At 37.5% G+C, this 23,223-nt stretch overlaps 1 protein-coding gene and 1 pseudogene across 3 annotated transcripts; one reads left to right on the forward strand and one right to left on the reverse strand.

Moving 5' to 3' along the window:
* LOC120591535 (vesicle transport through interaction with t-SNAREs homolog 1B-like) overlaps positions 1–8,303 on the reverse strand; it is a 55,878-nt pseudogene extending 47,575 nt beyond the window's left edge.
* Positions 8,006–13,348, forward strand: LOC120591553 (procathepsin L). 3 transcript variants are annotated; one of them, XM_039849050.1, is made up of 8 exons: positions 8,006–8,143; positions 9,284–9,420; positions 9,693–9,815; positions 9,923–10,069; positions 10,249–10,473; positions 10,934–11,099; positions 11,783–11,900; positions 12,647–13,348. In XM_039849050.1, exons 2-8 carry the CDS (start codon positions 9,295–9,297, stop codon positions 12,744–12,746), a joined length of 1,005 nt encoding a protein of 334 aa, XP_039704984.1. In that variant the 5' UTR covers positions 8,006–8,143; positions 9,284–9,294; the 3' UTR covers positions 12,747–13,348. The 3 variants fall into 3 exon arrangements, with proteins under 3 accessions (XP_039704984.1, XP_039705000.1, XP_039704994.1); XM_039849066.1 differs by lacking the exon at positions 8,006–8,143 and adding an exon at positions 8,146–8,267 and having other exon boundaries at positions 12,647–12,859; XM_039849060.1 differs by lacking the exon at positions 8,006–8,143 and adding an exon at positions 8,156–8,310 and having other exon boundaries at positions 12,647–12,859.
* The last annotated feature ends 9,875 nt before the right edge of the window (positions 13,349–23,223 follow it).

A 23,223-nucleotide genomic window follows, 5' to 3' on the forward strand; every position in this document is an offset into this window, starting at 1 on the left:
TGAGGGCTGTTTATTCTGAATCAAGTTAAAAAACTTCTCTAATGCCTTACAGTAGAATTCTAGATAAATGGTAAATCAATAAATATGATCAATAGCCAATATCTCAATGGCAACAGTTTTTGCTAAAATGTTAGTATGACTTTCGATTGAATGACCATTCTTAAGGACATGTTCATTTTTGAGGGAGAAATTCTATAAATGGCTGCTTATATCGATACTCATGTTATCTCATTTAATTTTTACTAAACCTTATAAGGGTATAAGTGGATGAAACCAAGACTTAGAGTAAGTCATTTGCACAAAGTTTATGCCTATTAAAGATGAAACTGAAATTGTCTATATTCCAAAGCCAGTGAAATTTGGTAGAAAATTGGGTCAAGAGGTACTGAAAACTGTGCTTTTATTGGTTTGTCATTTTTCCACTGACTGTTTTAATGCAAACGAGGCTATAGTGTTGAAAGATTTTTAAATAGAAGTTTTGGGATATTCTATAATTTTGGCTATCAAAGTTTAGTATTTCCAGCAAAACATTCTTATTCATCAACTCTCTTTTCCACCTCAATCAAAATAATAAAATAAACAGGAAGAAGAGAAAGCATAAATGGTTTTTCATTGCTTTTCAAATCCAAAAGAAAAACCAAAAGATAAAACAGAAAAGTTCAGACAAATCCCCAGATCTCTACTCTTTCATAAATTTAGCAAAATTATCAAATAATTCACTTTCAAAGGGTAACTCCCCATTATGCTTACAGAAAGGTGTGGTTGCCTGCCAGGTGCAATGTCTAGATCTTTAATATGTATCACAAGAGGTAATGCAACATTATGCCAAATGACTATATTTTCTAGTATTCTTGGAAATTACCAGATTAAAAACCTGATTAAGATGAATTGTACCTCCATGTTCATTTTTAGCATTTCTCTCACACACCTCAAACTAGTTCTCTATTTTCTCAACGTCCCTCCAGGGTTCTCTTAGAAGAAGGGCAGCAAGAGAGAGTCTCACTTTCTGGGATCAGGCATGCAATAATAGCTACTTGGCTTATTATCCCAAGATTCCACAGGGCCCTCTTGCACCACTCTGATGGTGGACTCCATCAGAGTTTTAGACTCCACCAGGACCCTGAAGATGAAGTGGTAAGACCTTAGGGACCTTTGCTGGCTAGTTCCTGATTTAAATACTCTCTAAGGAACAAGATAATTCTACACTGTGGAATTTCTAATATTTTCAAGGACAGTGAAGGGGGACTAGGATTTCTGTGTCCTGGAAACAGGAGAAGTTCCCCCAAATCCACCTGAAACCCACTGAGCTGAGGCCAAGGGGCCCCAGAGAGTTGGAGCCAGACTAGCAACAATTTCTCTCTTAGCCTAATAACTGTCATTCTGCAATGATATTTACTGTGTGTCTACCACACACTGGGAACCTCAACACAATAAATAAAAGTTTTTTAAGTCTCTGTTCTCAAGATGCTTTCATTAGGAAAACAAGATATATGATTTAGTTTTACTTGTCTTCTTAATGACAGTAAAAGACATTTCTTGTATCATTCAAATTATCATTAGTCTCATTTCCCTCTTCAAATTCAGTGGGGGGGCAGGGGGATACTTTTTACCACTTCCCAAATGTTCTCAATCAAATCCCACTCACTTTCTACACAGTCATGCAACCATCACTGGACACTATCACTGAGCATTGCATGTCAGTTACTTTTTACACAGAGCCCATGGAAATTTAGAAACTGAAAAGTGTATGAGGGGTAGAGTGCTGTGCAGACGGGTGGGTGGATTTAGAAGACACACATTTCATATCCATAATATAAATGCTAATTAGACTGGGAATGGTAACCGTGTGTGATCCTTGCTCCCTGGACAGTAAACCTGGGATGCTGAGCAAGGAAACAGTCAGGATAATCAGATTCCAAGCCTTACTAATTCAACATGCAGTCGGGTTATCAGACTGGAGGCACCTGGGCACTCTGCCATCTGCCTGATTTCTCCTCCTAGAATGGAAGACTGACATCTGGGCACAGGACACTGTTAATAATAAAATCATTTAACAGAAATGTTGTTGCATTCTTGGACCAGAACTGAGTTCTATACTGAACTCTTACATCTATGCATCTGGCATAGGTGTTATCAGTGATCCCAAAGAAAGATCAGACTCCTTATTCAGAGAGAGAGTTAGTTCTCTAAAGTGGAAGCTGGGTTCTTCAATGGATCCTATGGGTTTGAGGATAAAGTTTAGATGTACTTGACCACAGTTACATGTCCGCTTTGAGGACAATGAAACCAACATAGAAAGGCAGCAACCACTGGTATTGAGGGGACACAGAGGACATAAGAAAAAAAATCACAAACCATTAGAATGAAGTCAGTGACTCAGCGAAATTGTCAAAGCTTCTATTGAAAAAGTTTCCCTGATTTTTGGCTTTTGAGGGGATTATATAGAAATCAAGAATGCTTGATTATATGGTTCTATTTGCTTTCTGAGGTCTCAAATTTTTTTAAAGAATATTTTATGTGTGTCTTTAGAATTGGTGAATGAATAAACCTTACTTTTGTAATAACTGAGCTTCTCAAAACCATGAGTCATTAAACCATTGTTATCAGAGGTAGGCTTAAATATCTGTCAATGAATTGATCATAGGTAAGGTGCAAAGCTTTTGCCTCCAAGAAATGAGCAAGCAAGGAAACACGCAGGAAGCACAGGGCAAAACACCCTCCTGGAAGCTGGTGGGGTGGGAAGATACGGAAGCCCAGCCCAGAGGAGGCAGCTGCATGCCTTCTGTGTGGCTCACCTGTCTTTTCCTCCTTTCAGCATGACACCAGGTAAGCAGGTGCCAAAGTGAGAGCCTGGCCCTGGGGAGCTGTGGTACAGTATCTCACAATGACCTCAGTGCTCATATTTTACTTCTCCTGCTGCCCTCTGGCACCCAGAGTTCAGTTTGCCAAGTAAGTGATGGGGGCTGGAGGCGAGGGACAAGGGCAAAGTCCCCAAAATTCAGCTTACTTTTCTAAGTCCTACTGGCCTAAAGCACATTTAAGTTACTTCTTCACTGGAGAGAGGAACCTGGCACTCCCTTTGATTTTGTACACCTCACCATTGTGGCCATCCTCATTTGTAAAATGAGCATCCAGTAGCACCCATCTCCTATAGCGGTGGTTCTCAAAGTGGGTCCCCCAATAGCAACAACTTTGAAAAGAACTTGTTAGAAAAGCCAGTTGAGGAACCCCATCCCAGACCCACTGAAACAGAAACTCAGAGAATGGGAGTCAGCAATCTGGTTTCAGAAGCCCTCCAGGTGCTTCTGAGGCACAATCAAGTCTGAGAACCACCGTCGTAGGATTGCTGCAAAAAGTCCATGAAGGATCATGTATGACATGCTCAGAACAGTGCCTGGCTTCTAAGTGTGATTTAGCTATTAGTATCATCATCATCATGACAGGAATCCTTTCTAATAACACTTTAATTTCCAGTAGTACCAGATACACACGGAATGAGATGCCTTTCCTGTAGGCTTTCTATGGCTCATATATATGCAAGCTGACTCTCTAAACAGCATAAAAGTCTTCTCTTTCTTGACCAGTTACAATAATGATATGAAGTATAAAGAAGGAAAAAAATGTAAGAATTTATATTAGTAAGGAAAGACTTTATTAATGGGGATGATTACAATAGGGAGATGCTCAAAGCCTAAACCAGAAATGTCTTGGAAAGGGGTAAGCAATGCTTTTATATGCAGATATTATGGGATAGGTGGTTGTGGAAAGAGTAAGGGGGGAGGGGGTAATAAAAATGCTGTATAGGAGTCTTGAAACTTAAAAAACTGGGTCAAACATTGCACTAACAGGAGAGTCAAGGCATGAAATGTTGGCTGTAATCAGGCACATGAGCGAAGAAGTTAGTTTAGGAAGATTACATAGAATTTAGGACCCAATTATCCTAGTCAAGCCAGCCTAAAGATATGTTAAACCCAAATTTTTGATCAGCCTTGTCAAGAAACTGATTTTTTTAATTAATTAATTTTTTTTTTTTATGGTGACATTGGTTAACGAAAGCCAGTAAGTTTCAGCTGTACACTTTAACAGTAAGGCATATATATATTTACACTGTGCCTTCACCTCTCATAGTTACATTTCTTTCTGTCACCACATATTTGATCCCCTTTACCCCATCCACCCCTTACTCTCTGGTAACCACTAGTCTACAGTCCATGTCCATGAGTCTCTGTTTGTTTGTTTGTCCTGTTCCTTTGTTGCCTTTAGGTTTATATCCCACATATAAGTGATATTATGTGATCTTCAACATTTTCTGTCTGGCTTATTTTGCTTAGCATGATTATCTCAAGGTCCATCCAGGTTGTCGCAAATGGCAGTATTTCATCTCTTCTTATAGCTGAGTAATATTTCATTGATTATATGTACCACAGCTTCTTTATTCAATCATCTATCATAGGACACTTCAGTTGCTTCCATGTCCTGCCTATTGTGAATAATGCTAATATGAACATCTGTATGCAAATATCTTTTCAGATGTAGGTTTTCAAGTCTTTGGGGTAAGTACACAGTAGAGGGATTGCTGGATCATATGGTAGATCAATTCTTAGTTTTTTGAGGAACCTCCATACTGTTTTCCATAGTGGCTGTACCAATTTGCAGTCCTACTAGCAGTGTATGAGTGTTCCTTTAAGAAACTGATTTTTACTTATGCCATATGCAGTAGTCTAAATAATGGTCCCCAAAGATATAGGGTCTTAATTCTTGGAACGTGTAAATGTTAACTTATATGGCAAAGTTTTTGCAAATGTAATTAAATTAAGGATCTTGAGATGTAGAGATTACCCTCGATTATCTGGATGGGCCTTAAATGCACTCATAAGTGTTCCTATAAGCAGGTGGTGGGAAATTCCACAAAAACAGAAGAGGAGAAGGCAATGTGACCACAGACATAGAGATTGAGATGGTGTAGCCATAAATCAAGAAGTGCCTAAAGCCACCAAAAGCTGAAGAGGAGAGAAACAGGTTCTCCTTTAGAGCCTGTTGAGGGAGACCAGCCTTACCAACTCCTGGTTTTCAGCCCATGTAATGCTGATTTTGGACTTCCAATCTCCATAACTGTAAGAGAATAAATTCCTATTGTTTTAAGCCATCAAGTTTGTGGGAATTTGTTACAGCAGCCTAGGAAACTAATACACCTTGATTCATGAAAAGATTTCTTTCAGATTCGAGGAAAAAAGCCTCTGGTATCCAAAGGAGAGTTAGCGGATTATGGTCTTAGGAGTCAGCTCTTTCTTTATCATACTGCACAAAGATGCTTTGCCATAATCTCATTTAAATATATTGGCCATAGCTGTGCTCATATGCTGTAAACTCAAGATTACTGTAGTTAATCTCAGATTTTAAAATAGGAAGGCTGAGCTTCAGAAAAGCTGTTAGTAAAGTTACTGTAGAATGTAGCTAAGTAAATGTACAAACTACATTAGGAGAAGACAATGAACACAAAGTAAGAGTTTAATTAATTCTTGACGGTTGATTTAATTAATAAATTGGCTTAATGTTTAACCCTGTAGGAAAAGCAAGATTACACTACTCAGAAAAACAAGTTATTTTATAAGTGGCTTCATAATAACATCTAATCATAAACAGGCTCTTTTTCATAAAATTGTAAAACATAATAAACCATTTAACTAGTGGACAGTTTTCTGGATAATATTTTTTAAGAGTTAAGTCTTGGTTTAGGGAATTTCAACAAATCGAAGGAGATGTTATATTGGGGAAAGGTGTCAAATGGCCTCAGTGTCCTGAATACCACCACACTAGATTTGTTCATTCCCATATGGTTAAAAACTTCTAGAGATGGGATAAAGAATTATATCCTGTTTTACTAGTGAGCAAAAGAAATCTAGACAGACACACAAAAGAATATACTTTCACAGAGACTGTATATCAAATAGGAATTGGGAAATCTGCCAACTGCATTTTATCAAAGGCAGAGCTAAGGATTGGTCACTTGACTAAAATGTGAACATTTTAATAATTAGCACTGATCAAAGTTATTTTGTAAAGAAATATAAATAGAAGAATACAATGTTAGTAATAACACATTTCTGTAATGCATTATTTAACATATTATTTATAAATCGATGTCATAAGTTGGAGCGATATCTTCCACTCTTTGCTTAAATGGCTTTCTCCTGTATTTCTCCTGAATTTAGGTATTTCTTGATTTAATTTAGGTTTTGAGTATATTTGCAATAAAGTCCATTTTTTCTTTCATTGTGTTTGTATCACATTTCAAGAAACAGATGGGATGCTGTTCTTCAGAGCAGCACCTGCCATCCAGCCTCCTTGTCAGGCTATTGCCTAAGGTGCAGGCTGTCATGCAGTAGCAGGTTTTTCCACACTGTGCAATCTTATGGGGCTATGACCCAAGGACAACTGTAAAACCTACGTGTTAAAATAACTTAGATTTCTTGTGATAGACTAAGTAAACAAAAGGACAGTGGCTAGATTTTATATGACAATAGAATTCCAACCTATAAAATAAATCTCTGTAGCATCCACCTCAGAATTGTCAGGACTTGCTGAATGGCTGCCAACTTATTTCTGCCTCCACTTCCAATCCAAGGCAAACCAAAGATATCCAAACATTCTCCCCAAACCAATCACATAACGTATTCCATTTCTAGTTGTTTCTCGTCCAGCTTCCCCATGACAATGACCTCTAATCAGGGATTAGGGAAGCTTCTTTGTTTTTTTCATTTTAAAGCTTTTCCTCACCCAGACCGTCTGAATCGTCTTCCTTGATATAGCAAGTTGTTTTCATGTGGGTGGTATTCATTTATTTCCACTTGTGTTGATTGCCATAATTATTTTTTTTTTTAAAAAAGAAAAAACTCCAGCCATATGCAATACAATATACTTTCTAACCACTTGAGAACTTCTGGCTCCTGGTAGTGTTCATACGAAAGGGATGCTACTTCAAAAGACATAAAGTGAAATTTTTAATAAATTAATTTTTTAAAATATTTGTCTGTACGTCTATGAAGTCTCTCAATTTAATTTTAACTAAGAGTTTACCAATCGGCATGCGCTGTGACTCCATTTTTGTGAAAAAAAATATATAAAGATATACCTAGAAAAGAGTTATGAGGGAGGGGACGAGGGATGTTTATTTTCTAAAATATATTTTCTACGATAAGTGTTTCTTACATAATTCTTAAAAGAAACTTTTTAAGACGTTTCTGAATTTTCTTAAATTTTTATATATATACATATTTTTCCATCTAAAACATTTCTTCAAACTGCGTAACCTAAACCCTGACACTAAATGTTATTAAAGTACATTTCTTAAACCAAAGAGAAGCACTGACTAGGGAAGTAAAAGCAGTTTCCGCCCTTTTCAATTGCTTTTCTCCTTTTTATTAAGGCAAATTCCTCTGTAAATAACTCTTGCTTCAGAAGAAAGACTCCCTGACTGGAGAAGACAGTAAAGGTGCATCACAAATGCCACTCCTCTGAAGACCCACCTGGTTCGGCCCCCTTCCTTCCAAGGATTTGGGAGAGCTATGACCATCATGCCCCGTGTTTTGGACATTGCCATTCCACTCTAGATTCCTCCAAAACTCAGCTGAACCCATCCCGAAACAGTGAGCACACGTCTGACTGTGGGCTCTGCCTTCTTCCACCTTTGCTGTGGAATAAACAGGAACCACCAGACTAGATTATACTGTTCTCAGCCCTCCTGAGATTTTTACCAAAAACAAAGGGCATGCAGGGTTACTGAAAATCCACTTGGGGCTCCTTGTAATCTTTTCATGAACTACCACCAAGACCAAGAATTTGGGGAAATTAAGTCATGCGGAACTTGTCTATGAGAGCCAGCTCGCCTCTTTCCAGTCCACTGAGACAGGTAGGACTTATCCCAGGACAAGTTGGGACCGAGCCGGGTCAAGCGCCGGGAGTCCCAGCGCCCGCAGACCCCGCCCCAGGCCGGCTCAGCCAATCGCGGCGCGGACAGGCGGTGGGGGAGGGGCGGCCGAAACCCAGGGCCTTAAAGGCTGAGTCAGGGGCAACTGGGCCAGAACCGCCAGTCTCGGCGATCTTAGAGGAGTTACGTGCGTATGCGCAGCTGTAGCTGCCACAGGTCAGTACTGTGGTCTACGGCCAAGGCGCGTCAAGGACAGGGACTGGAGGCGGGGGCAGCCATTCAGGCACATGGGCGAGGGGTGTGCGAGACCCCCAGGAACGAGAGAGTCTGCCCGGAGCTGGTGAGGCTGGATCGGCGCTGCCGCGAGCCCTGCCATCCTTGAGGTGGGGAAGGGTGGAATGGAAATTCGGGGAACCCTGGGCGGCGCTGAGACCACCGGGGTTCGAGGCTGTGCAGGAGTTGGTCAGCCGCAGGGCGGTGGCGGACACCAGTCAGGCAGCGTGACCCCTGCCCGCGGGGCTGCGGGGCCGGCTCCCAACGCTGCGTCAACAACCTCTGGGAGCGGCGGGCGTGTGCGAGGGGCGGAGCGACATTCCCGCGTCCCGGCCCTGCCTAATAGCGTCGGGGTCACCTAGCCCTGGCTTGTATCCTGAGCCCTGGGAGGTCACGACCCTGTGCAGGCGCGGGAACGGAGGTCTCGGGGCAACTTCATGCCACGTGATCGCGTCGCGGGTTTGGGGGAGGAGGGACTGGGAGTGTTGGAGGGAAGAGGCGAGGTGTGGGGGTAGCAGAGTGCTGGGCGCACTCCTACTCATCTTCTGGGAAGGCCTTTCAAAAAGGTTTCAAATTCAAGAAACAGAGGTTTGAAGGCATATCTCACCTCCTGCCGTACAGTAGTCAAGAAGAAAGGTGTAATGCTGGGAATCCCTGTCCCTACTTGGGATCAGGCATCTTGCTAAATAAGATTTACCAGCTCACTTTGGTACCTTGAGTAAATAACCGGACCAACAGTTTCCTAGTTGCTTTAAGATTCTGACCCATAAAGTACCCTGAGACCCTTATCAAAACCTAAATTATCATTGCACTATTACAGTGAAGTCTGTTTCAGTTCCTATAGCACTTGTCAGCCTGTTTTTCATTTTGATGGCTAAATTCTATACTTCCACTATTTGATAAGTCCTCGGCCTGTTTTACTCCACCCACATCCTTAGCCTTCCTCCTAGTCCTTGTGTAAATACTTGTAAGGATAAATTAAACGTTTTTACTCCACCATAGTGACTATAATGTCTCAGGAGAAAGTCGAATGGCTTTTAGAAGGATTGGTCTAATCGAATACTCATTTTTTTCCCTTCCTAGGTTTTTGAAACATGAATCCCTCACTCTTCCTGGCTACCCTTTGCTTGGGAATAGTCTCAGCTATTCCAAAACTTGATCAAAGTTTGGATGCACAGTGGTATCAGTGGAAGGCAACACACAGAAGACTATATGGCGTGGTTGGTAACATCTGAAACTGTACAGAGGGACCCTTTAGAGAAGGCTGTTGGAAGTTCATAGCAGAGAGTAGCTTCTAGAGGTCAGCTTTTACCAAGGCAGTAACTTAATGGCAGTCTTTACTGAGCACAATATAGGTGTATATCCCTGTGCTGGAACTTGGAGAACAGCTCCCAGAAATATAAAGCCATCCCTGGTTTTTCTTCTTCTCTTGGTAAGGATGGGCTGGGTTTTAAGTAGAAATAAAGAAGATAGGTTATATGTTTGCCTCTAGAATGAAGAAGGATGGAGGAGAGCAGTGTGGGAGAAGAATATGAAAATGATTGAACTGCACAATCGGGAATACAGCCAAAGGAAACATGGCTTCACAATGGCAATGAATGCCTTTGGTGACATGGTGAGTGTGGAGTGGGTTACTTAACTTTTTATGCTTCCTCTCCTCAATACTCTAGCAAAATTACCTCTTGCTTTTTCAACAATTTTTTTTTTTACTTTTATTTATAGACCAATGAAGAATTCAGGCAGATAATGAATGGCTTTCAAAACCAGAAGCACAAGAAAGGGAAAGTGTTCAGAGAACCTCTCTTTGCTCAGATCCCGCCATCTGTGGATTGGAGACAGAAAGGCTATGTAACTCCTGTGAAGAATCAGGTATGAGAGTATTCAGATTCAGATCCTTTATCTCAGGAAAGCCAAAAAGGAATGGCATACCTGCTTTGGTAAACTGTGGAGTAACATACAGTTTGCTGACTTTTAAGAGTGTTCAGGTATGTGGGCTGTTGTCAGTCTTTGTATTTGTCTTATAAACTGATAGCTTTTTTTACTTTCAGGGTCAGTGTGGTTCCTGTTGGGCTTTTAGTGCAACCGGTTCCCTTGAAGGACAGATGTTCCGGAAAACTGGCAAACTTGTTTCACTGAGTGAGCAGAACCTGGTGGACTGTTCTCGGTCTCAAGGCAATGAGGGCTGCAATGGTGGCCTAATGGATAATGCCTTCCAGTATATCAAGGACAACGGAGGCCTAGACTCAGAGGAATCCTATCCTTATCTAGCAAAGGTAAATGAAGCTCCTTGTTATTCCAGTGCTTTTAAAAGTTGAACCTTTTCAGAGAAAATGGACACGTTATTCTGCATTCATATTTTAGATGCAAACTCTCAGAACTGTCATTATAAATTATCAAACTTTGCACAGTTCTCTCGTTAGATGGTTAACATATAGCTGTTCTTACTTCTATGTAACATGGAGACTATGTACACCATTCTACATATAATACAAATTTCTCCATAGTGAAAAATTTCTTATGGACAGGTAGACCTAAGGGGTCTCATTGAAAAAACATCTACTAATTTTTCAGTTTCAAACCAACCAATAATATTTTGCTTCCTGAGCTGCTGTATAACAAAGTTGACTTAGAAATCATTAAGGTGCAAACTGCTGAGTCTTGGAGTCCTAGAACTAATGTTCCCCAGGAGGATGATGGTAGTAATCAAGTCTCTTTCCTATTTGCCTTTAAAAGGAATCAGATACCTGTAACTACAAGCCTGAATATTCTGCTGCCAACGACACTGGCTTCGTGGACATCCCTCAGCGGGAGAAGGCCCTTATGAAGGCAGTGGCGACTATGGGGCCCATCTCTGTTGCTATTGATGCAGGCCATTCATCGTTCCAGTTCTATAACAAAGGTAAGTGTTTGTCTTTTTATTCTAGAAATTCATACAGGGAAAATTGGAAAATACCACCATGATTAACTTTTTGGTATGAAGTCCTTCTTTTGAATGTGTACATTTAACATAACGTTGTTTCCATTGGACATTATATTAAAAAGCATTTTCTCATGATGAAAAATTTTTCGTAAATATTTTTAAATGGCTGTGTCATTAATTTTATAGATACAACCTAATTTACCTATCCTCCAATTGTTGGACCTTTTTTCCAAAAATTTCTTACTGTAATTAGAACAATAAAGCATCCTATGGCTCAAGTGTTCATATAGAACCTTTAATAGGCTGTTTCCTTAGTTGACATTCTAGGAGTAAGAAGGATTATGCTAATATCAGTTAGTAGATCAATGCCTAAATCACCTCAGTCTTGATAACTAGATCATATTGGAAATCTTTTTTTAATAGAAAATATATTGAATTTAGTTAAATTTAATTGATTTATAGTGAGTTAAGTTTAACTTTATTCTTTTAATCAGGCATTACTGGGGGTGGGGTTGGCAAATATATGACTTATTTGAAATTTGTTTTTGACATTTCACTGAATTTTGAGATGCCTTTCTTAACCGTGGTTGATAGAGTGGGTTACTGTCACCTGACCTGTCACTGGGAGCTTCTCACCTCAACATTGAATTTTACTCTCCTAGGCATTTATTATGAACCAGACTGCAGCAGCAAAGACCTGGATCATGGTGTTCTGGTGATTGGCTATGGCTCTGAAGGAGGAGACCCAAAGAGCAATAAATTTTGGATTGTCAAGAACAGGTATAAAACTCCAAATGTGATATTTGAAATTGAAACGGGAACCCTTTTGGAATCAGTATATGGTTTCATGTCCATTAAAGCTCAATCTTGAAATCCCAAAAGTCTTTCTCCCACATAGAGTCAACACGGAAGTTCTAATGTTTGTTTATAAGATTCTGTAGCAACCTTGTTGGGGTTATTATGTATTTGTAACACTGCATTTCAAAATTCTGAAAATTTTCTTAATTCAGAAATACATCTGGCCTCGAGTTTCAGATAAAGGATTTTTCACCTGTAGGTTTGAGGAATGAATTTCTTTTCTGTCTCCAATATTTCAACAAGATAGTGAGCAGAAACATTTGCCTCTGCAGACTATTTAAGTCTAAAAATTGTCCAAGAGCCCGGTGGCTTCTTTGCATCCTTCCTGTTACCATCTGATGCTTTACCGTTGCATTCTGCTGCTCAGCTCTCAGAGGCCTTGGGGGTTGTCATGAGCAATTTTCATAGCTAAAGTTTTTAATTGAGATGACGTATAAGAGAGCCTGTGGAAACACATTGCTACATTGGAATCTTAGTTCTGCTTCAGTTTCCTATCTTAATAAGTAAAGGACCCAGGAGAATTAATATACTTATGAATATATGTAATAGTACTTAGGAATAGTGCCTGATGCATGGTAAGCACTATGTTAAGGATTAGCTATTATTATTAACAAATCTAATGTGTACTTGATTCTTTGTACAAAATGGAAAACATGCTCTTCTTTCAGCTGGGGTCCAGAATGGGGCATGAATGGCTATGTAAAAATGGCCAAAGACCAGAACAACCACTGTGGAATTGCCACGGCAGCCAGCTATCCCACTGTGTGAGCTGATGGACAGTGGTAATAGAAGCCTTGAGGACAGCATATCTCCAGAGGAATTTTACCTTAAAACTGATCAAACCCTTATTGTGTAAGATAAGACACTTGAATCATTAAGGATCCAAGTTTTGATGTGAATTCTGTGACATTTTTATAAGGGTAAATGTTACCAGTACTTTAATTACTGTTATAAATAGCTTTATAATGTTGAAGACTTATTGCTTAATTCTAAGACTTTTGAATTTTTATTTTTTAAAAGGATATATAAAACTTTACCTTTTAAAATAAAGTTTAATTCAATATGTAGAAGTGGAACTTATTTCTGTTTTTAACGCATTAACTTTTGTATGGTCGGGAAATACAATTGGGCTATAAAGACATAACTGAATGTGTCAGCACTGTATTGGAGAAAGACACTGGGTAGCCCTCTGGATCTTCTAGTTATAAATATGCAGATTTCATGTCAGCTGCCCATTTGCTATGTTGACCTAACTCTTGAATCTAGCAAAATGACAATCTGGAAGAACAAAGGTAAATTTGTATTAATAATTCACTTTTTTTAAGTTAAATTTATTGGGGTGACATTGGTTAATAAAATTATATAGATTACAAGTGTATAATTCAATAATATGTCATATGTATATTGCACTGTGTGTTCACCGCCCAAAGTCAAATGTCCTTTCATCATCATATTTGACCCCTTTACCCTTTTCTACCTCCCCTCACCCTTTGCCTTTGGTAACCACTAAACTGTTGTACATGTCTATGAGTTTTGTCTCATTCGTTTGTTGCTTTCAGTGTTATATCACAGATATGAATGAAATCATATGGTTCTCAACTTTTTCTGACTTATTTCGGTAAGCATGATAGTCTCAAGATCCATTCCATGTAGTTGCAAATGGCACTATTTCATCTTTTTTTATGGCTGAGTAAAATTCCATTGTGTGTGTGTGTGTGTATACATACATACATATATATATATCTTCTTTATCCAATCATCTACTGAAGAGCACTTTGATTGTTTCCATGTTTTGGCCACCATGAATAATGCTGCAATGAACTAGACTGCTATCAAAATTAACTCAAAATGCATCAAAGACCTAAATATAAGACCTGAAGTAATAAATTGCGTAGAAGAAAACATAGATAATAAACTCATGGACCTTGGTTTTAGAGAGGATTTTATGAATTTGATCTGAAAGGCAAGGGAATTAAATCAAGAATAAATGAATGGGATTATATCAAACTAAAAAGCTTCTGCACAGCAAAAAAAAAAAAAAAAAACCCATCAACAAAACAGAGGCAACCAGCCGAATGGGAGAATATATTGCAAACAACACCTCCAATAAGAGGCTAATATCCAAAATATATAAGGAACTCATACAAATTAACAACAAAAAAATAACAATCCAATTTAAAAATGGGAAGAGGACCTGAACAGACAATACCAATTTGTAGGTTTTAAATACTAGAAAAGGAGCTCCTCTTTCTTGTACTCAAAATGGTTATAACCTAATAAGGTGATGTGATAAAAGTCTCAGAGCCAGTTACTGCAGCATCTTCCTGAATTGCTAGTGAAGGCCATGTGACTACTTTGCAGTTCAGAAAGTATCAGACGCAAGTGGCTTGCCAAGGCTGTTCTGTCTTTTTTCTGCCAAGTCTCTGATGGCATTCTACATAACTTTTCCAGGAAAAGCCTCATTTGGTACGTAGTGTCAGCAAAAGTAAATTTTGTGGTTGTGATGAACAAATCTCAGGTGCTTGATAAGTACTGGAAAAGTGTGTTCGAGGTCCACAGGAGATAAGGGTGGGCTACAAAAATGGTTCTGGTCTTGGAAGATGGGTGAGAGAACACTAGGCCAAATTTGGGTTTAGCTACCTAATTTCTGAATTAAAAATAAACACAGAAGGGAACAAAATTGCCTAAGTATGTGGTTACCTAGGTAACCCCATCTTGAGTTACAGTATTGTAATCTCTGCATAATAGGTCCATATCAATAAACTCAGTCTGAAATAACTTTCCTTTCACTATTACCCCCACACCCTTAATATTCATTCATACCCATATTTCCCAGATATATGTCTATATAAACTGGAAAAATCAGGCAATTCTTTTGGAACGTAGTGCACCTTCCCACTTTTCAGGGCCTGCTGAGACCTGAGTCTAGTTTTAGGTTTACAAAGAGGATTGGTGAGGGTAGGTCCCAAGAAATCAGCAGTGTCTTGCAAGGAAACTACCTTAGGGAGGGGCATTGCCTGGCAAAGCAGGGTCCCTCAGACAGTGGTAGAAGGCCTGCTTCTCCTGGCAAAGAAGACTCAGCAGGATTTAGGGGTTCAACATCGCCAGCTTTATCAGGATGTCTCCATATATCCCCATTTCGAATTTTAGGACATTCCTTCCCGATAAATGCCCTTACTTTAACAGCTCATACTCTGAGTTGGGAATTTGATTGGCATTGTAATTCAGCCACTTGGAGGATGATATTTTGGCTTTGGTTTTCAGAAATCTTAGCTCTGTGGCTATAAGTGATAAGAATTTCTTTCAGGGCAAATATAGAAACTTTGGTCATTTAGGCGGCTCTTGAGCCAGGAATTCAAAGCCCTGAACTCATACTTTTTCTTCCCCTCTTTGTCCAGTGCAGTTATAAGCAAAGAGCCAATCTCATACTCATTAGTTTGACCAAAGTGTTCTACTTATAAATAAATAGTCACTCAGAACCATACCTCTTACAGGTATTTTATTAGAAGTATTCAACGGTGGTAATTTTGCATATCTCTGTTGCCACATTATACCACGAATTATCAGTGCTCTCCTTACCACTAATCAGATTAGAGAATCAGTTCCAGAAACCAATTCAGGAAACTCATTCTTAACATTTTTTTCCTCTAGAACCATGGTCAGTAACAAAATCTGCATTTTAAGGAATTGGCTTATGCTATTGTGGAGGCTGGCAAGTCAAAAATTCCTACGGCAGGCTGACCAGCTGGAAACTCAGTCACTATTTCTATGTCACAATCTTAAGGCAGAATTTCTTCTCTAGGAAATCTCAGTTTTTGCTTATAAGGCCTTCAACTGATTGGATAAGTCCTACCCACATTATGGAGGGTACTCTGCTTTACTCGAAGTCAGCTGGTTATAGATGCTAATTACATCTACAAAACAACCTTCACAGCAACATCTAGACTAGTGTTTGACTAAACCACAAAGCACTATAGCTTAGCTAAGTCTATAAATAGCATTTAAACATCACAGAAACTTTCTCCTTGATGCATACCTCCACTCTCCATCACCCCTTCCTTGATTACCCACCTGATCCTTGTCTTGCTGTCATCCCCATCTTATACCCCTTAATACACATACACACTTAGAATATTTTTATTCTTTTTATTTTCTAACATTTTAAGATGACCCAAATAATCTCTTGATGTTGTCTAATCATAGTTAATTCTGAGCAAAGGTGTTTTTTCTCAAATGCTTTTTATAGATTATTTCTGTCCACCCTGTAATTTTTAACAGAAAGTGTCTTCAAGGTTTCAGCCTTCAGGATTGAGGACACCTAGTCACCAAACATTCCATGATCTAGAGTTTATTTCTCCAACCTGAAACTGCTTCCCCAAAAAATAATTAAAACAATAACATAATACCTACAATACTGTTCACAGAGAATTATGAAGTATTTCATGTTACATAACTTCATTTTACACCAAACAAACTTTGGTTGCAAAATGACATAGTTGGCCAAGGAAAACAACTATGTGCTCACAATTTTCCATCAATTTTTGAACATTTTTTAAGGAAACCCTTCCCTTTCCCCAAACCCAGTTCTGAAGAGAACTTAAGTAAACCATTTTACTGGGAAGGACATGAGGGAACTTTCTAGGGTGATGATAACATTCTATATCTTGATAAAGATTTGGGTTATATAGGTGTAGGCATTTGTTAAAACTCAAAAATCTCTGCCCTTAAGATTTGTGCAGTTCATTATATGTAAATTTTACACAAAAAGAAAAAATGTAAATACTAAACCCTCATTAATGATATGCATGCTAAAGTATTTAAGAGGAAGTACCGATGTCTGCAAGTTATATTTGTTCTTTTTTTTTTTTTTTGGTAAAATGTACATAATTTAAAGTTTACCATTTTAACCATGTAAACTCAGTGGCATTAAGTATGTTCACCATGTTATCAATTATCACCACTATCCACTTTGAGAACTTTTTCATTATCTCAAACAGAAGCTCTGTACCCATAAGATAATAACTCCCCATCCTTCCCTCCCTCTAGCCTCTGATAATCTCTATTGTACTTTCTGTCTCTATGAATTTGCCTATTCCAGGTACCTCATATAAGTGGAATCATACAATATTTGTCCTTTTTGTCTGGCTTATTTCACTTAGCATGATGTTTTCAAAGTTCATCCATGTTTCACATGTACCAGAATTCTATTACTCCTTAAGACTGAAAAATATTCTGTGGTATGCATATGCATATTTTGTTTATCCATTCATGTGTTGATGGACATTTGGGTTGTTTCTATCTGTTGGCTGTTATAAAGAAGGCTGCTATGAACATTGGTGTACAGTATCTGAATGGAATTGCTGGATCACATGGTAATTTTGTATTTAACTTATTAAGGAACTGCCAAACTGTTTTCCACAGTAGCTGTAACATTTTACATTCCCACAAACAATATGACCTGGATTTAAAAAAAGCTAAATCGTGGACTCAAATAATGTTAGTTTCTGTCAATTTACACATGATCTCTCGTGGCAAATAAACAGGCTGTGTCCCTGACTGGATTTCCCTCAGTGATCTTTATCAGCTATTTAAACAAACATTTACATAAAGAAGCTTGAAAGAACTTCTAACATACGTGTGCATGCACCCACAGACACACATCCATCCCACCCCACTAAACCACCCCAAATACATATGAAATACAAATAAAGACTGTGTTTGCTATGAATATGAACCTCTGAAATAAATCCCCAGAGCCCCAGGTCACCACTAACCCAGCCTGTGAGGAAATGATTGTCATACCTTCAGAGAGAATTTTCAGGGATGGTCTTAAACAAGACTCTTGGCTACGAGTGACAGAAACCAGTTTTAAACAGGCTGATGCAGGAAGGGGACTTCTTGGCTGCAGATGTGGCTGGATGATCTTGGGCTCAAAAAAATGTCTCCAGCACTCTGTTGTTTATGGTCAGGGTCTGCTTCTCCCAGACGGGCTTCCACTTTGATCCTCTTCAAAGTTTTTCCCAGTTGTGTTCAGGGCTGGTGTTGCTTGAATCATGTGCCCCCTCAGGATGTGGGAGACAGACCACTCACTTAAATCACAGGATTGCTATTGGAAAGTAGTGCTTCCACAGGAAAACCAGGACATCTTTGCCAGATAGGCAAGAACGACATGTGTCCATGATAGAGTATACTCTGAATTTTAAAAATCAAGATTTAAAAGAAGAGAGAAAAAAAAGAAAAGGATTTAAAGCCCTAGAAAGACTGAACCTAATGAAATTTCTTGTGCATAAATGTAAAGCTGTATGTTGAGATTAAGTATATGTATTCATGTTAAATTTTATTTAAAAGCACATGTATGTATATAATGCAAGTACAGGATGAAAGAGAAATGATTTAATAGTACCCTTTAAAGATACCTTAGTTTTTGTTTATCAATAATTTTGCAATGATTAACAGCATGATTTGGATGCTCCAAAAGTTTGCAAAAATGGACTTAAGAAGCTGGCTGGATAAAGAAGGAGATTGTGACATTAATTTCTACTTCATGGCATCACATCTGGAATATTGTATTCAGGCCTGGGTACACATTTTAAGAAGGTCACTTGTGAGTGTCCAGAGAAGAATCAGTATTTAGCCAGGAATGCTGTGACTTTGGTAAAGAAAAGTGCTTATTGCTATGGGGTAGAAAGTATAATCTGAAAAGACCATAGGATGGATATTATAGAGAGAAGCCCTGCTTTGCGTAAGAAGGTTGGTGTCTTCAAATGGGCCCACCAGGTAGGCCTTGTGGACCTCCAACAAAGCCCCATGAACATATCAGTAAGCACAGGTCAGGCTGCAAACATTGGATGACTTTCTGGACCAGCCTTGAAGAAGGCTCTGGAGGACCAGAAGATTCTGGGATTTCTAGTATCACCTGATTTCACAGAAAGCAACAGTCCCAGGCATATAACTATGAGGCATCTATGGCACTGGAGACTTTGGGGGCCTGGGGATCCTGGCATGTGTTTTTGGCTTGTCCTCTTGGTGCACCTACACATTGGGCTTCTCTTCTGCTTGGTCTCCGACACCAAGAGCTGCCTCAGCACCTGCAAGACGATGAGGTAGCTGCAGCTGTGGACACAGAGTTTGACTTTAGCTCTGGACCACATCCAAGCATGTGATTCTATAAGCTCATGAAGTCATGCCAGCTCAATAGAAGTTTGCAAAAGGAAAGAGTACACCAACGATATTTCTAACAAAAACACTGTTTTTTTTTGTTATATTATTCAGCCTGGGTTTATTTGTTTGTTTGTTTTAAATAAATACAAATTTTAAACATTACATTTACTAATTCTATCAATTGCTGAGATTAGATGTTGAAGTCTTCAACAATTGCGAATATGTGTATTTCTTCTTTCAGTTCTGCTAGTGTTTACTTCATGTAGTTAAGGCTCACTTGTTTGTACGAACACAGTTAAGATCATTATGTCTTCTTGGCAAATTGTCTATATTATCAATATGTAATAACCTTCTTTGTCTCAAGTAATTGTATTGGCTCTGAAGTCTATCTGGTATTAATATAGCCCCTCCTGCTTTTATTTAAGTTAACATATAGATGATCTATCTTTTTCATCTTTTTACATCCAACGTACCTATGTCCCTATATTTGAAGTGAGGTTTTTGTAAACAGCATATTGTTGGATCATGTTTGTTTGTTTGTTTTTTAATCCACTCTGCCAATCTTTGTCTCTTAATTAGTGCATTTAGACTATTTACATTTAAAGTAATTCTGGTATGTTAGGGCTAAAGTCTGTCATTTGCTTGTTTGCTTTCTGTTTTCTTTCTTATGTTTCTTGTTTCTAGTTCTCTTTTCTTAACCCCCTGTGGGTTACTTAAACATTTATTAGGATTCTACCTTGATTTATTTGAGGTATTTTAAGTATATAGCTTCGTATAATTTTCTTAGTGATTGCTCTAAGTATTCCATACATATACATATATGAAACTTATCACAGTCTACTATTAATGTTTAACCATTTCCAGTGAAGTATAGAAACTTCATTTCTAATCCCCCTTACTTTCCCCACTTTTAAAATATAATTGTTATGTTTCCTCATTATATTTTCAACACCACATGAGATGGTGTTATAATTTTTGCTTCAACAATCAAATATAATTTAAGAAACTCATGAAAGTTTGGATAGTTTTTTATATTTACCTGTATTTTTACCCATTCTAATGTTCTTTCTTACCTAGTGTTCTAAGCCTTTCTGTTAGAGACTTCCTTTAACCATTTTTAAAGAGTAGGTTTACCAGCATAAAATTTTTTCTTTGTCTGATAGTGTCATGAATTCTCCTTCATTACTGAAGGACATTTTCACTGGATATAGAAATCTGGATTGAGAAATTTATCTCTTAGTACTTGGAAAATGTTTTCACTTTCTCTGTCCTCAGGGTTTCAGATAAGAAATATTCTGTTATTCAAATTGGTGTTCCCTATAATTGATGTGTTGTTTCTCTCTGGATGTTTTCAAAATTTTTTATTCACCTTTAGTTTTCAAAAATTTAATTATAATCTGTCTTAGCATAGATTTCTTTTTATTTAACCTTTTTGGGGATTGATCAGCTTCCTAAATCATAGATTTATGTCTTTTTTCAAATTTGAGAAGTTTCAAACATTATTTTTTTCAAATACAAGTGTAGAATCTCAACCCCTCCAATATGACCTCTCTCTTGTTGTCTGTGTCTAAGGTTCAAAAACTTGGTGGCTTTCCTTTCTAAAACATCCTGCCTTTAATCTCCTCCCTCGCTTTAGTTTAAACCTCTTTCCACCGTCTCTGTAGTCCCCATCCTGCTTGATTTTTATTCCACTACAAGCAATTTCTCCTTAGTTGTGGGGCCCTGCCCTAAAAAGGAACCCTGGCATGTCAATTCAGAGTTCATAGGAGCTAGGCTGCCCTATCCCTATCAATCATCTTAACACAGCCCTTTTGTATTTGTGTGGTACAGGAGAGAACAAACTTCATTTTATAGCTGCTGTTCTCAAATTGTACTATATCATTGCTTTCCTTGATTCTTCCTGTACAGATGCTACTAGTATGCATGCCTTGTATTTTGGGATTTGGGGAGATGTCTTGTCACTTTTTGTATATTAGCCACTGATGTTTGATGTTTAGTTTTGATTTGATAACTAGTTGCTCCTACAAGTTCATTGATGATAATTGCAATAAAGGAAATCTTTAGCTCATCTTTTGGAGCCAACAATGTGCAAATATGAGATGTGCTTTTCAAATTTAAAATTTCCATAATGGCATTGACAATTCACAATTAGACATAATAAAAATAAATATGCATGGAGTTAAAACAAACATATAAAACTCTTGCCATGTGACTGAGACCAAGAGATTGATTCTTTCAAACCAATGTTTTTTAAATTTCTTTTCAGTCAGAGGCTTGGTGGTTCCATAGTTTATAAGGAATAAAGATTAAAATAAGTAATGAAAAAATCATTTTATAAATTAAATATGAATATTTATCAAGAAATGAATATAATCTCTGTGATCGAGAATCAAGGATAATTCAAAATTCTTGATTAAAGGAAGCCCATTTTTTTTTTTAGAAGTATCCAATTTCCTATTGGTGCTCAAGCTTAAAAGGAATTTATCATGTGAAATTTGCATAAGGAAATACTGAAAAACTTACTAAGCAAAGGCTACTAATATGGCTTTATTATGAATAATAATAGATGATATGCCCAAATTCCAAATAACTTAGGTAGCTTCCCTCCAATAACTCAGCAAATAGTTTTTATTTTTAAAAACTCAGATCTAGTCAACATTCTCATAACCTTTAAAATCCTTTTCTTCACAGAAACCTGTAGAATCTTAAAACACAAATTGACTTATCCTCATGAATTTAGGCCCTTTTTGTGAACCTATTTTTCAGTTAACTTTACATAAATGTCAAGTAGTTGACTAATGAAATTCTTAACTCCACTAGTATAAATATGATTTTTCATATTGTTTTTAGATCTCTGATAATATGTTGTCAAAATGAGTAACAAATACACACATTTCCAAAATATTTCATTTTACACAATCCAGGCTTTTTTGTTTAAATTAACAAGAAAATTTTAAAATCTATGTGAAAATGCAAAAGATCTAAATAACCAAAATAATTGTATAAAGTAAAAATAAAATTGGAGGACTTACATTATCTGATTTGAAGAATTACTATGTCTCCAGTAATCAAGATAGTGTGAAACTGGCATAGGGATGGACATACAGATCAATAGAACAAGAAAGCAAGTCCAGAAACAGACCAACACATTTATGGTCTGGGCAATTGATTTTCTATATAAGTGCCAAAGTACTTCAATGACAGAAGCATAATCTTTTCCATAAATAGTGTTGGAACAACTAGATATTTGTAGGGAGGAAAAGCTCAACTCTTACTCATACTCTATATGATTCATAAAAATTAACAACAAAAAAATGAATCATAGTTCTTAATTTAAAAGGTAACAATATAAATTTTTAAAAGGAGAAATATTTTATGATTGTGAGATAGGCAATGATTTCTTATATCACACATAATATTAAGCAAGAAGAAAAAATGATAAATTAGACTTCGTCATAATTAAACCTTCTGCTTGTTGAGGGTGTTAAGAAAATAAAGAGCTAATCATATGATGAAATGTTCTATATCTTGACTATAATGTCAGTATACTGGTTATGCATTACAGCTTTGCAAGGCATTACTATTGAGGAAAATTAGCTACATGGGATCACTCTGTATATTTATTATAACTATATGTTAATCTCCAATTGTCTCAAAATAAAAAGTTTAATTTAAAAATAGCACACCACAGACTGGGAAAAAATATTTGCAAAATACATATCTGTCAAAATATGTACAAAATATATTTTTAAATTTTAAAGCTAAAAAATAAGACAAAAGCTCAATAAAAGAAGGGACAAAAATTTGAATAGACCTTTCATAAAAGAAATTTTGCATGCAAATAATGACAGGAAAATATGTTCAACATAATTATCCAAGAAATGCAGGGGAAAACCACATTCAATGGCTAGAATTCAATGACTATCACTTTTCTGGTTCTAGACTAGATGGAGAAAGCACATACCATTGTGTTTCTCCTACTATTTCAAAAAAAAAAATTAGCAAAATGTATAAAGCAACTCAAAAAAGACTCTGAAGATAGAGGGAAGAAGACAGTCTGTATAAGGACCATAAGACTCAAGGA

The sequence above is a fragment of the Pteropus medius genome, unplaced genomic scaffold (assembly GCF_902729225.1).
Source record: "Pteropus medius unplaced genomic scaffold, Ma_sr-lr_union100, whole genome shotgun sequence".
Taxonomy (NCBI): Eukaryota; Metazoa; Chordata; class Mammalia; order Chiroptera; family Pteropodidae; genus Pteropus; species Pteropus medius.